This window comes from Genypterus blacodes, unplaced genomic scaffold (genome assembly GCF_046128005.1).
Source record: "Genypterus blacodes isolate CSIRO-AG114 ecotype Tasmania unplaced genomic scaffold, CSIRO-AGI_Gbla_v1 ptg000071l_1, whole genome shotgun sequence".
In the NCBI taxonomy this organism is placed as follows: domain Eukaryota; kingdom Metazoa; phylum Chordata; class Actinopteri; order Ophidiiformes; family Ophidiidae; genus Genypterus; species Genypterus blacodes.
In genome coordinates, this window is record NW_027466881.1 from 90,001 (window position 1) to 100,000 (window position 10,000).

Here is a 10,000-nt window from a genome sequence, read left to right on the forward strand (position 1 = left end):
GTGCTGGCTTCCCTTCGTCTCTGTGTGTTTGTATGAGACCTTCAGCGGTGATCAAAGTGCCGCCGTGACCTCCGCCCTTGCCGCCTGGTTGGTTCTAACGAGCTCCGCCTTCAATCCCTGGATCACCTGCATGACCCAAATGTAAGCTCTCACTTCCACCCTGCTGTTCCCCGAGTGTGTCCCATCAGACTCATCACCCTATGACATCATCATGCTCCCATATTGATTGTGAGTTAGAATCTCTAATGGACACACACACACACACACGTGATGATACAGCAGGGGGCGCTAATGCTAATGCTGCGGCCATTTGCTTCAGTTAGTCCGTTGCCGTGGCTGCCTTGCACAGGAGAGAAAGGGTCACGCCCACTGGTTCTCAAGCTGTCAGTCAAGTCAGGTGAGGGTGTGAGTAGAGCCCACATCACCTGGTCAGACCCAGGATGCTTGTGGTCCAGGGGCCAGATGATTCCGGTCTTGTTAGTGGGCGTGTCTGCTCGCTCACTTCTGATTGGTGGGCGTGGCTGTCAGAGGCGCTGCACAACATAAATCCTAAACTGCAGCCTTTGAGATTTGACAACTGCATTGATTCAAATTGGCAATTTTAGTTAAGTCGTAGAGTTTCTGTCGTCTCCGTGGTAACAGCTGATGTCTGTGTGTGCAGGAAGTACCGGTTGGCACTGCGGCAGGGCGCACTCAGGTTCGTTGAGGCGTGTCTGAGTTCGGGGGCATCGGCGGAGTCCCGCCCCCAGAGCTCCGCCCTCCCCCTTGACACAGCCAATCACATCAGCACAGCAACAGCAAGGCCGCCTCCTCCCCATGGCCAACAGCACCAGAGTCACTAACAGCTCCATGATCGACGTGGCCCACACCTTCATCACCTTCGTCTCCATCTTCATCACAGAGTTGATGAGTGACTGACTGTTCAACTCCACAGCTCAGAGAAAACCATGTGGGGGGGGCGGGGGGGGGGGGGGTCAGTCACTCTCAGGGTCATGTGACCATATGGACTAGAGACTAGAGACTAGAGACTAGAGCGAGGCTCATCTGCAGCACAATGTTTATATGGAAATCAAACTTAACTTTCCAAATTTTTTAACAAGAACCAAAGTAACAGTGTAAAGTGTTTAGTTAACTCTTGAGTGGTCGTGTTTGTGTCTCTACATGTGTTCCTCTGCTGGCCGCATGTTGCTTCTCTCTGATTAAAGACACTTTACTGTTTCTGCTCTTTCCTGTCACAATATAAACATGAGAGGATCAAACACTCATCAGACGTGATGGTGATCAACTTAACAAGGTGGTCGCCAGGCCGACGGGTGGCGTTGACATCAGATCATGTTTACTTCCTATTTGACCGCTCACTGTGCTCTTTAGCAGAACAGACATATGTTAACGTTTACTGAGCGTGATGCATTCAGGCGCTCATCGTCAGAAATGGATGGAAGTTGCTTGCACTCATGTTTCCCTTCAACAACCCCCATGTGTGTATTCCATCAACTGCAGAGCAGCAGGTGGAGCAGACAGAGCAGCAAACTACAAACACAACAGAGGTCAGAGGTCATACCTGGTTCACCACCTCAAAGAAGAGAGCTAGTGTGGTGCTCGGGTCCAAACCACAGATCTTCCACTGACACGTGCCTCCTGTCCCGATTTCCTGTTGGTGCACACACACACACACAGACACAATGTAAATAGATAGATGTATCCTTGCGTAGCATCAGTGTGTTAGCATGTGAGCAGGTTGGTGGACGTACGTTGTCAGAGACACACGGGCCTTTGGCGTTCAGAGACACACAGGGTCCAATGGCTCCAGACACTTTGACCTCTCTGGAAGTCTGAAAGCACACACACACACACACACACACACACACACACACACACAGTGAGTGAGTGAGTGAACTTTGACCCGTTCATGTTTACATGATGAGTCAGAGACGAGGTGGCAGATCAACACGCATGTTGCCGTGTGAACACACATGTGAACACACATGTCTTTCAGACATGCCGTAGCCATAGTAACGGAGGCTAAGGGGAGAGCCCGGCCGGTACCTTGACCTCCGTGGTGGCGGTGAAGGCCATCTTGAAGGAGCCCTGCAGATCTTTGGTGAAAACCCTCTGGAAGGTTTGCTTGAAGAGAGACGTGTTAAAGGAGTCGGCCATGACCATGTAGCCTCTGCACACAGGAAACAATCACAACTTCCTGCAGGCCCTCCACAATAACAAACCTCCAATCACCAGCTGATGACTTGAATGATATGTTATGAGCCCAACAGGTTTGAAGGAGCAAACCGCAACCAGTGCTTTCAGTATGTGTGTGTGAGTGTGTGAGTGTGAGTGTGTGAGTGTGAGTGTGAGTGTGAGTGTGTGTGTGTGTGTGTGTGTGTGTGTGTGTGGGTGGGTGGGTGGGTGGGTGTGAGTGTGTGTGTGTGTGTGTGTGTGTGTGTGTGTGTGTGTGTGTGGGTGTGTGTGAGTGTGTGTGTGTGTGTGTGTGTGTGTGTGTGTGTGTGTGTGGGTGTGTGTGAGTGTGTGTGTGTGTGTGTGTGTGTGTGAGTGTGTTATACCCTGTGTAGTTAGCACAGCACTTCATCTCCAGCAGTCCAGTCTGGTCGAGGGCACAGGCGTAGATATCAATGATGTGACCGTTCGCTGATGCTCTGTTAGCCAGAGACTCGTAGAACTGCAACACACACACACACACACACACACTGATACTATGTCCTCATCTGACCTCACTCTTTCCTGTCACCTCTGATCTTTGACTGTAACTCTCTCTCTCTCTCTCTCACACACACACACACACACACACACACACACACACACACACACACACACACACACACACACACACACACACACACACACACACACACACACACACACACACACACACACACACACACACACACACACACACACACACACACACCTTGGTGGCCTTCTTCATGAACTTGGCGTTGTCCTTCTCGATGTCGTGCCAGGACCTGATGGGGGTCTTCAGCTCGTCTCCCACCACCATGCCGGGGCCCTGAGTCGCCGGGCCGCCGATGAAGGTCATGACCCGAGCACCCGTGTTTGGAAAGGTGCACTGTGGGTAAAGATGCATCACATCACCATCCACGCTCACCACAGATTGTGATCGGATGAAACTAAGCTCCGCCTTTGTACCTCAAGCAAACCAACAGCGATGGACATGGCCACACCCAGCGAGCGGAGAGGCCTCTTCCCCTGAGTCACAGGCCAGGGGTCACGCTGCAGCTCCCCCAACAGGTCAGTCAGGTTCATGTCAATCTTCTGCACAGGCTGCAGAAACCTGAGAAGACCAGACCACACCTTTATACTGCAGTGTGTGTGTGTGTGTGTGTGTGTGTGTGTGTGTGTCTGAGTGAGTGAGTGAGTAAGTGTGTGAGAGAGTGAGAGTGTGTGTGAGAGTGAGGTAGTCTGATTGAGCGAGCCTTTGAGTGAGTGAGTGAGTGTGTGTGTGTGTGTGTGTGTGTCTCTGAGTGAGTGAGTGAGTGAGTGTGTGTGTGAGAGTGAGGTAGTCTGATTGAGCGAGCCTTTGAGTGAGTGAGTGAGTGAGTGTGTGTGTGAGAGTGAGGTAGTCTGATTGAGCGAGCCTTTGAGTGAGTGAGTGAGTGAGTGTGTGTGTGAGAGTGAGGTAGTCTGATTGAGCGAGCCTTTGAGTGAGTGAGTGAGTGAGTGTGTGTGTGTGTGTGTGTGTGTGTGTGTGTGTGTGTGTGTGTGTGTCTCTGAGTGAGTGAGTGAGTGAGTGAGTGAGTGAGAGTGTGTGTGTGTGTGTGTGTGTGTGTGTGTGTCTCTGAGTGAGTGAGTGAGTGAGTGAGTGAGTGAGTGAGTGAGTGAGTGAGTGAGTGTGTGTGTGTGTGTGTGTGTGTGTGTCTGAGTGAGTGAGTGAGTGAGTGAGTGTGTGTGTGTGTGTGTGTGTGTTGGGGCACATATCAGAGGGGGCTGTGGGGTTAGACCCTCTGAGTGAGGGGGAGGGGCCTTTGTACAGATATCCTAAGAATGTCCTGGCTGCTCAGCTCCTCCCACACTGTGATGTCACCTGCATCAGCAGACTGGGTCCTCCCTCCATTTCACGTATCAGCGTGTGTGTTGTATGTTGTGTGTGTGTACCTGTTGGACAGAGGTGGCTGAGTGCTCTGGCCTCCTCTTCCTCCCTGAGCCGCAGGTTTACCCAGCCCCAGCATTTCCTGCACACAGATCACATCCAGTTAGCACTGCATGCTGACAACTCGAAGCAATGATGAAGACGTTTCACCCTTCATCTGTTTGCCCAAACAACAACTGCCACCCGCCACGCCCACGATGACGCTGAGCTCTGCGTACCTGCAGCTGCTTGGCGCTCAGGTCCTTGGTCCCTCTGAACACGTAGCTCTTTGAGATGCCCTCACAGCCCAGCTCATGAACCTGCACCATGCGACCGAAGGTGATGAGGCCAACCAGGGCAGTAGGGGGCAGCAGAGACAGAGACATCTGCAAGGACTCCTTCAGAGCCTGCAGGTCCTCGTCCTCCATGCAAGTGTCCACCACATAGAGGAAGACCAGCGGCATCTGGGGTCCCCTCTAAGGACAGAGACAGAAATCATAAGGCAGCATCTGTGGAACCCACCACCTGTCCGTCTCTCAGCCCGTCTGTTTGTCTGTCTCTCAGCCCATCTGTCTGTGTCAACCTGTCTGTCTGTCTATCAGCCGGTCTGTCTGTGTCAACCCGTCTGTCTGTCTCTCAGCCAGTCTGTCTGTCTCTCAGCCCATCTGTCTGTGTCAACCTGTCTGTCTGTCTCTCAGCCTGTCTGTCCGTCTCTCAGCCCGTCTGTCTCTCTGCCTTACCTGGACCACATACTCTATGGTGGAGAACTGTGGCAGCAGCTCAGCCGGTTGGTTCACCTCAGAGATTCCAGCGTAAGATGGAGGAAACTGAAACATCAGAAACAGGCAGACAGGTGGTGAAATGATGAAACCACTGATTTAGTGACTGATGTAAAAATATTTATAAATGTATCCAAACCTGATTCCTCTGATAGCAGAAGTTACAGGCCCAAAGCCTGGCTCTGTAGTCCACCTGGCTGGGAGACAGACAGGCAGAGAATGTGAGACAGACAGACAGACAGACAGACAGACAGACAGACAGACAGGCGACAGGTCTGTGCCTGGTTACCAGAGCGGGTTTAGCACAGCACGGCAGGTCGCTCGGCTGCAGAGAACCGGTTCATACTGGATGGGCGGCAAGTCGGGTCGCTCCTTCAGCGGAGTGAAGAGCGTCGCAACGGGAACGACCATGCGTGTTGCCTCCAGGCGACTGGACGGCCACACGTTCCAGCTGAAACGCACGCCATCACGATCCTCATTCTGAGCAATGTACTCCGGGAAGGTCGCCATGACAGCTGGGATGAGGTCAGGGGTCAGGCAAACCTGTAACTACAGAGAAAGGGAGTGAGGGAGACAGACAGACAGAGAGAGACAGACAGAGACCCAGAGAGAGAGGGAGAGAGAGTGAGAGAGGAGGAAGACGGACAGAGAGAGGAGGACGTGACCTCTGACCCCTGAACTGATTAGAAGTAAAAACTGATTGTTGCTTGTTGTCAAAAGCAGAAAACAAACCAACAATGTTGTATTGTAAGTCCTGAGGACGTTTAAGTTGTGTAGTTGTAGTTGTAAACTCATAAACTCATTAACAAACCTACACACTTGATGGATCAAATGTAGAAGTTTACGGAACCTGATTTCCATTTTAGACTCTGACGTCAGACATTGTTCGGAGTTCAGGCTCAGAGTTTGGCGACTCAGTTTACTTCACAAACACACACAAACACATCAAATATGAGTCAATCAAACACTCCTGTCACTGCTGTTAGCCGTTAGCATTCACAGCTAACAGCGAAGTTTAAGATAAAGACGGTCCGGACAAAATGACAGCGGTACCGCGTGGTAAAGCTGAGTTGGTGTTCCGCTCTCAGTAGGTGAGTTGGTGTGGAAAGGTTCGGTTCGTCTTACCGGACTGTGCTGCTCTGCTCCGGAGTCCCGCCGCCGCTGCTGCTGCCGCACTGACAACACAGCAAAACAACATGGCGGCCAGCGGCGCCACGTCAAGCAGAGAGAGGAGAAACACAGAGGGCTCACTCTGACCCAGAACCATCAACCAGAGGGCTCACTCTGACCCAGAACCATCAACCAGAGGGCTCACTCTGACCCAGAGAGCCCGGTTCTGTCCCGGGGGTTCTTCTGCTTCTTTGTCAGTGCAGCCTTGGCTCCTCTGGACCTCAGCACTCCAGCACCTGAGCTCAGGCTTCATCGGCTCTCTTCACCATCTACATGCTCTCACTTTGGACTGGTTCTGATGTCCAAAGATCATGTCCAGTGGTGACACTGATGATTGGTCAGAGTGCAGCGCTCTGGTGAAATGACCTCTACGTCCTGCACATTGTCCATCTTCCTTCCTGTAGCTCCTGGTTCGTTCCTCTGCAGGGACCAAATAAACTCATCTGCCTTGGCTGAGGAGATGTTTCAGCCATGAAGGTCTCTCTCCATTAAAACTGACACAAGCATTTAAAATGGTGGGTACAAATTTTTATTTGAAGACAAAAATATTTGTCACAAACTGCCGTCACCTTTAATCAGGACCAAGACTTCCTGTGTCCTCACAATGAGGTAAAATCAGACGCTGCCTCACTTTATACACAAACATACAAGCTTTAGGTCTGGAGGCAGCAAACTACTTCCTGCTGTCTTCACTCTGATCGGAGCTGAGGGAGTCACATGTTGTTGAATCCCATCATGCCTTTCACGTTTCCAGCTGCTCCCTGCTGAAACTGACGCATCATGGACTGAAGGCCGGCCATGCCTCCTAAAAACACACACACACACATTTACACACACAAACACACACTTCAAGTTCCTCTGGGATACGTTTGAGCAGGACCAGACCTGAGACCTGCAGCTATCAGACAGACACACAATGAGACAGACAGGTTCTCACCCATCTGGTGTAGGACTCGGGGGTCCATCATTTTGGCCATCTGCTGGTTGAGTTTGGCCATCTGTGACGGGTTGACGTTTTTGGACATGTCTCCTCCTGTAAACACCACAGTCACAGGTTCAAATCCGTGGGTCTGCCCCCTGCTGGACATTCTATCAAATCTCAAACATTCTAACTCCTCCTACCTTTAAACAGGCCTTTGATGCCGCCCATCTTCTTCACCATCTGTGCAAACTTGGTGTACTGTGTCAAGAGCTCCTGCACGTCCCGGGGGGCCACCCCAGACCCCCGGGCCACCCTCTGGATCCTGTTGGGCTGCTTACTGAAAAGCTTGGCGCCGTCTTTACTGTCTAGTTCTGTGAAATCACAAAAGAACAACATGAGCACCCACATGGTTCCACCAGCAGACAGAGGGCCCTTCAGGGACACAAAGGTCTGAGACAGTCTCACTGCCTCACACAGTCCAGGACAGGGACACCATGTGTGTCTGTGTGTGTGTGTGTGTGTGTGTGTGTGTGTGTGTGTGTGTGTCTTACCCTGGTCGTTCATGCTGTCCATGATGGTCATCAGTTTCTTTAGTCTTGCCATTGATTCCTGCTCGTTTCCTTTGCTCATGAAGTCTGTGCCAAAGCCGGGAATCATTCCCTGAGAAACACACACAAGTCAAAAGAGTTGCCAGTTTGTAACAAAGTGACACTGCAAGTGCAAGGGGCAATTTCAGATGTGTGGATTGCAGTGTGTGTGTGTGTGTGTGTGTGTGTGTGTGTGTGTGTGTGTGTGTGTGTGTGTGTGTGTGTGTGTGTGTGTGTGTGTGTGTGTGTGTGTGTGTGTGTGTGTGAACTGCATGTAATATCATAACATACATGTGTCTGAAAATGTATTTTCTAAACTGCTTGGATCAATAAAAGGGTCTCCTTCTTCTTCTTCTTCCTGTCCCTCTAAATTCTTAACTCTGTTTACATGGTTATTGATTCAACATGTACCTGCACATATGTTCAATCAAACATCATGTTTTGGCCACCAGTGATCAAACCATAAGAAGCTGTGATTGGTTTGAAGGACATGTGAAACACTTTCTGGACAGATGTTGAGATGTGTTTACCATTATCTGTCCAAACGGTCCCATCTTCATGATGTTCTGGAACTGTTCATACATGTCTCTCAGGGTGAACTGGCCTGCGGGTCAGAGGTCAGGGGTCAGAGGTCAGCAGAGAACCAAACACATGTCAGGCCTCAAAGTGTGCCTGTGGATTCTCACCGTGTTTCAGTTTGTCGATCAGTTCCTCGTTATCATCCAGCTTCAGCTCGTTGACTCTGTCGATCAAACCTTCAATGTCACCCATTCCTGAGAGGAAGAGGAGGAAGAGGAGGAGTTAGTTAGACGCACTGGTCTCCCTGCTCGGCTGAGGGCGGGGCATATGCGTTTGCTCACCCAGCAGCTTGCTGATGAAGGGTTGTGTCTTAAAAGGCTCAAAATCGTCGATGTGCTCTCCAGTTCCGATGAAGATGATGGGACTCCTGGTGGCAGCGACCCTGCAGACAGAAACCAGCCAGTGGGGTCATACCTCAGTCAGGTAGCACAGCCGCAGCACCTGAGCTTCTGTTATGGTGAAGTACTGCAATGTATGCAGCAAAGCATGCTGGTCTTACGCGCTCAGAGCTCCGCCTCCTTTAGCGTGTCCGTCCAGTTTGGTGATGATGACGGAGGCCACGTCCACTTTGTCTTTGAAGGCTTTGGCTTGAGCCTCGCAGGCCTGACCGATGGACGCGTCCATCACGTACACAATGTTATCTGGTTGCTATGGAAACAAGAACAGATGTAAAGATGTAGCACAGGCGGAACTGTGGAGGCGAAGGTGCAGCGCAGACGTTCATACTGACCACAGCGTTGGAGACCTGCAGCATCTCTTCAAACAGAGAGTCTTCCTGTTTGTGACGTCCACTCGTGTCCACAATGATGACCTCAAAGTTCTCTGCTTTGAACTTGTCCACGCCCTCGGCGGCGATCACCACCGGGTCCATCTCTGTGTAACTGAACACACACACACACACACACACACACACACACACACACACACACACACACACACACACACACACACACACACACACACACACACACACACACACACACACACACACACACACACACACACACACACACACACACACACACACACACGTCGTCAACACACACGCTGCACTGTTGGGGGCGCCGTGTCAGTGAGACCGGCACTCATCAGACTCACCTTCCGTAAAAAGGGATTCTGGCTTTGGTGGCGTTCTGTTTCAGCTGATCAAAGGCACCTGGACAACAGAGAAGAAGTCAAAGGTCAAATCAGCCCAGCGCACACAACAATCCACATTTTTACAGCTTATTTGTTTGCAGCTTTACCATGAATTCTTCCATCTTAAATGTGAAGAAATACAAAGCAAACATGACTTTAATGAGCAATAAATGAATGGATTATGAAGGAGGCAGCGTTCAGCTGACTGACAGCCGTCTGATTCATGATTGCATCATCCCTGTGTAAATCAACGCCACATTTCAATACTTGGATTGTTCACAGATCCTGACAGAAGCTCCCTTTGAATCACTTCCTGCCGTCTCTTCAATCAGAGCAGTCTGACCTCATAAAGCTCCAGGTACCGACAGACTGCCGCTCTGTCTGCTCACACATGCTGCTCTACGCTGCAGAGGACAAAGTGTGTGTGTGTGTGTGTGTTTGTGTGTGTGTTACCAGCTCTAAACGTGTCGGCACAGATCAGACACGTCTTCCAGCCTTTCCTCTGGTAGTAATAAGCCAGCTGAGGAAAGCAGAAGGGGCTGTCAGTCAAACGTACACAAACATGAAGCCCCGCCCATCAAGGTGCCTTTGAATGCAACATCATCATGGACTACAATGAGGTCATTAAGGGTCCAACTCTGGAAATGAGAGCAGCCAATCAGAGGCCCAGGTGTTATCCCAGCATGATGCTGAAGTGCAGCTCAACATTTGCACTCATGAGTGA

General features: G+C 50.8%; 3 protein-coding genes across 4 annotated transcripts in view; 1 reads left to right on the forward strand and 2 right to left on the reverse strand.

The window, feature by feature from the left end:
* The window catches only part of LOC143005675 (adenosine receptor A3), a 1,989-nt gene extending 1,071 nt beyond the window's left edge, over positions 1 to 918 (forward strand). The window contains exons 2-3 of the mRNA XM_076157029.1: positions 1 to 141; positions 750 to 918. The exon at positions 1 to 141 is cut by the window's left edge and continues 13 nt beyond it. Coding sequence (XP_076013144.1) covers positions 1 to 141; positions 750 to 918 — 310 coding nt within the window. The remainder of the gene's footprint in view (positions 142 to 749) is intronic.
* sec23a (Sec23 homolog A, coat complex II component) overlaps positions 1 to 6,092 on the reverse strand; it is a 10,660-nt gene extending 4,568 nt beyond the window's left edge. Inside the window, exons 1-12 of one of the 2 annotated variants that reach the window (XM_076157018.1) lie at positions 6,007 to 6,092; positions 5,171 to 5,430; positions 5,021 to 5,078; positions 4,843 to 4,929; positions 4,342 to 4,578; positions 4,129 to 4,205; positions 3,163 to 3,307; positions 2,924 to 3,082; positions 2,559 to 2,674; positions 2,047 to 2,170; positions 1,752 to 1,832; positions 1,562 to 1,651 (exon numbers count right to left, since the gene is read on the reverse strand). In XM_076157018.1, coding sequence (XP_076013133.1) covers positions 1,562 to 1,651; positions 1,752 to 1,832; positions 2,047 to 2,170; positions 2,559 to 2,674; positions 2,924 to 3,082; positions 3,163 to 3,307; positions 4,129 to 4,205; positions 4,342 to 4,578; positions 4,843 to 4,929; positions 5,021 to 5,078; positions 5,171 to 5,391 — 1,395 coding nt within the window. In that variant the 5' untranslated portion in view covers positions 5,392 to 5,430; positions 6,007 to 6,092. The remainder of the gene's footprint in view (positions 1 to 1,561; positions 1,652 to 1,751; positions 1,833 to 2,046; positions 2,171 to 2,558; positions 2,675 to 2,923; positions 3,083 to 3,162; positions 3,308 to 4,128; positions 4,206 to 4,341; positions 4,579 to 4,842; positions 4,930 to 5,020; positions 5,079 to 5,170; positions 5,431 to 6,006) is intronic. The other variant, XM_076157019.1, reaches the window with a different exon arrangement.
* Positions 6,093 to 6,557: 465 nt separating this feature from the next.
* The window catches only part of srp54 (signal recognition particle 54), a 6,903-nt gene continuing 3,460 nt past the window's right edge, over positions 6,558 to 10,000 (reverse strand). The window contains exons 7-17 of the mRNA XM_076157022.1: positions 9,730 to 9,796; positions 9,238 to 9,295; positions 8,870 to 9,020; positions 8,639 to 8,787; positions 8,421 to 8,521; positions 8,247 to 8,333; positions 8,091 to 8,164; positions 7,525 to 7,633; positions 7,174 to 7,344; positions 6,989 to 7,084; positions 6,558 to 6,856 (exon numbers count right to left, since the gene is read on the reverse strand). Of these exons, the coding sequence (XP_076013137.1) occupies positions 6,765 to 6,856; positions 6,989 to 7,084; positions 7,174 to 7,344; positions 7,525 to 7,633; positions 8,091 to 8,164; positions 8,247 to 8,333; positions 8,421 to 8,521; positions 8,639 to 8,787; positions 8,870 to 9,020; positions 9,238 to 9,295; positions 9,730 to 9,796 (1,155 nt within the window). The 3' untranslated portion in view covers positions 6,558 to 6,764. The remainder of the gene's footprint in view (positions 6,857 to 6,988; positions 7,085 to 7,173; positions 7,345 to 7,524; positions 7,634 to 8,090; positions 8,165 to 8,246; positions 8,334 to 8,420; positions 8,522 to 8,638; positions 8,788 to 8,869; positions 9,021 to 9,237; positions 9,296 to 9,729; positions 9,797 to 10,000) is intronic.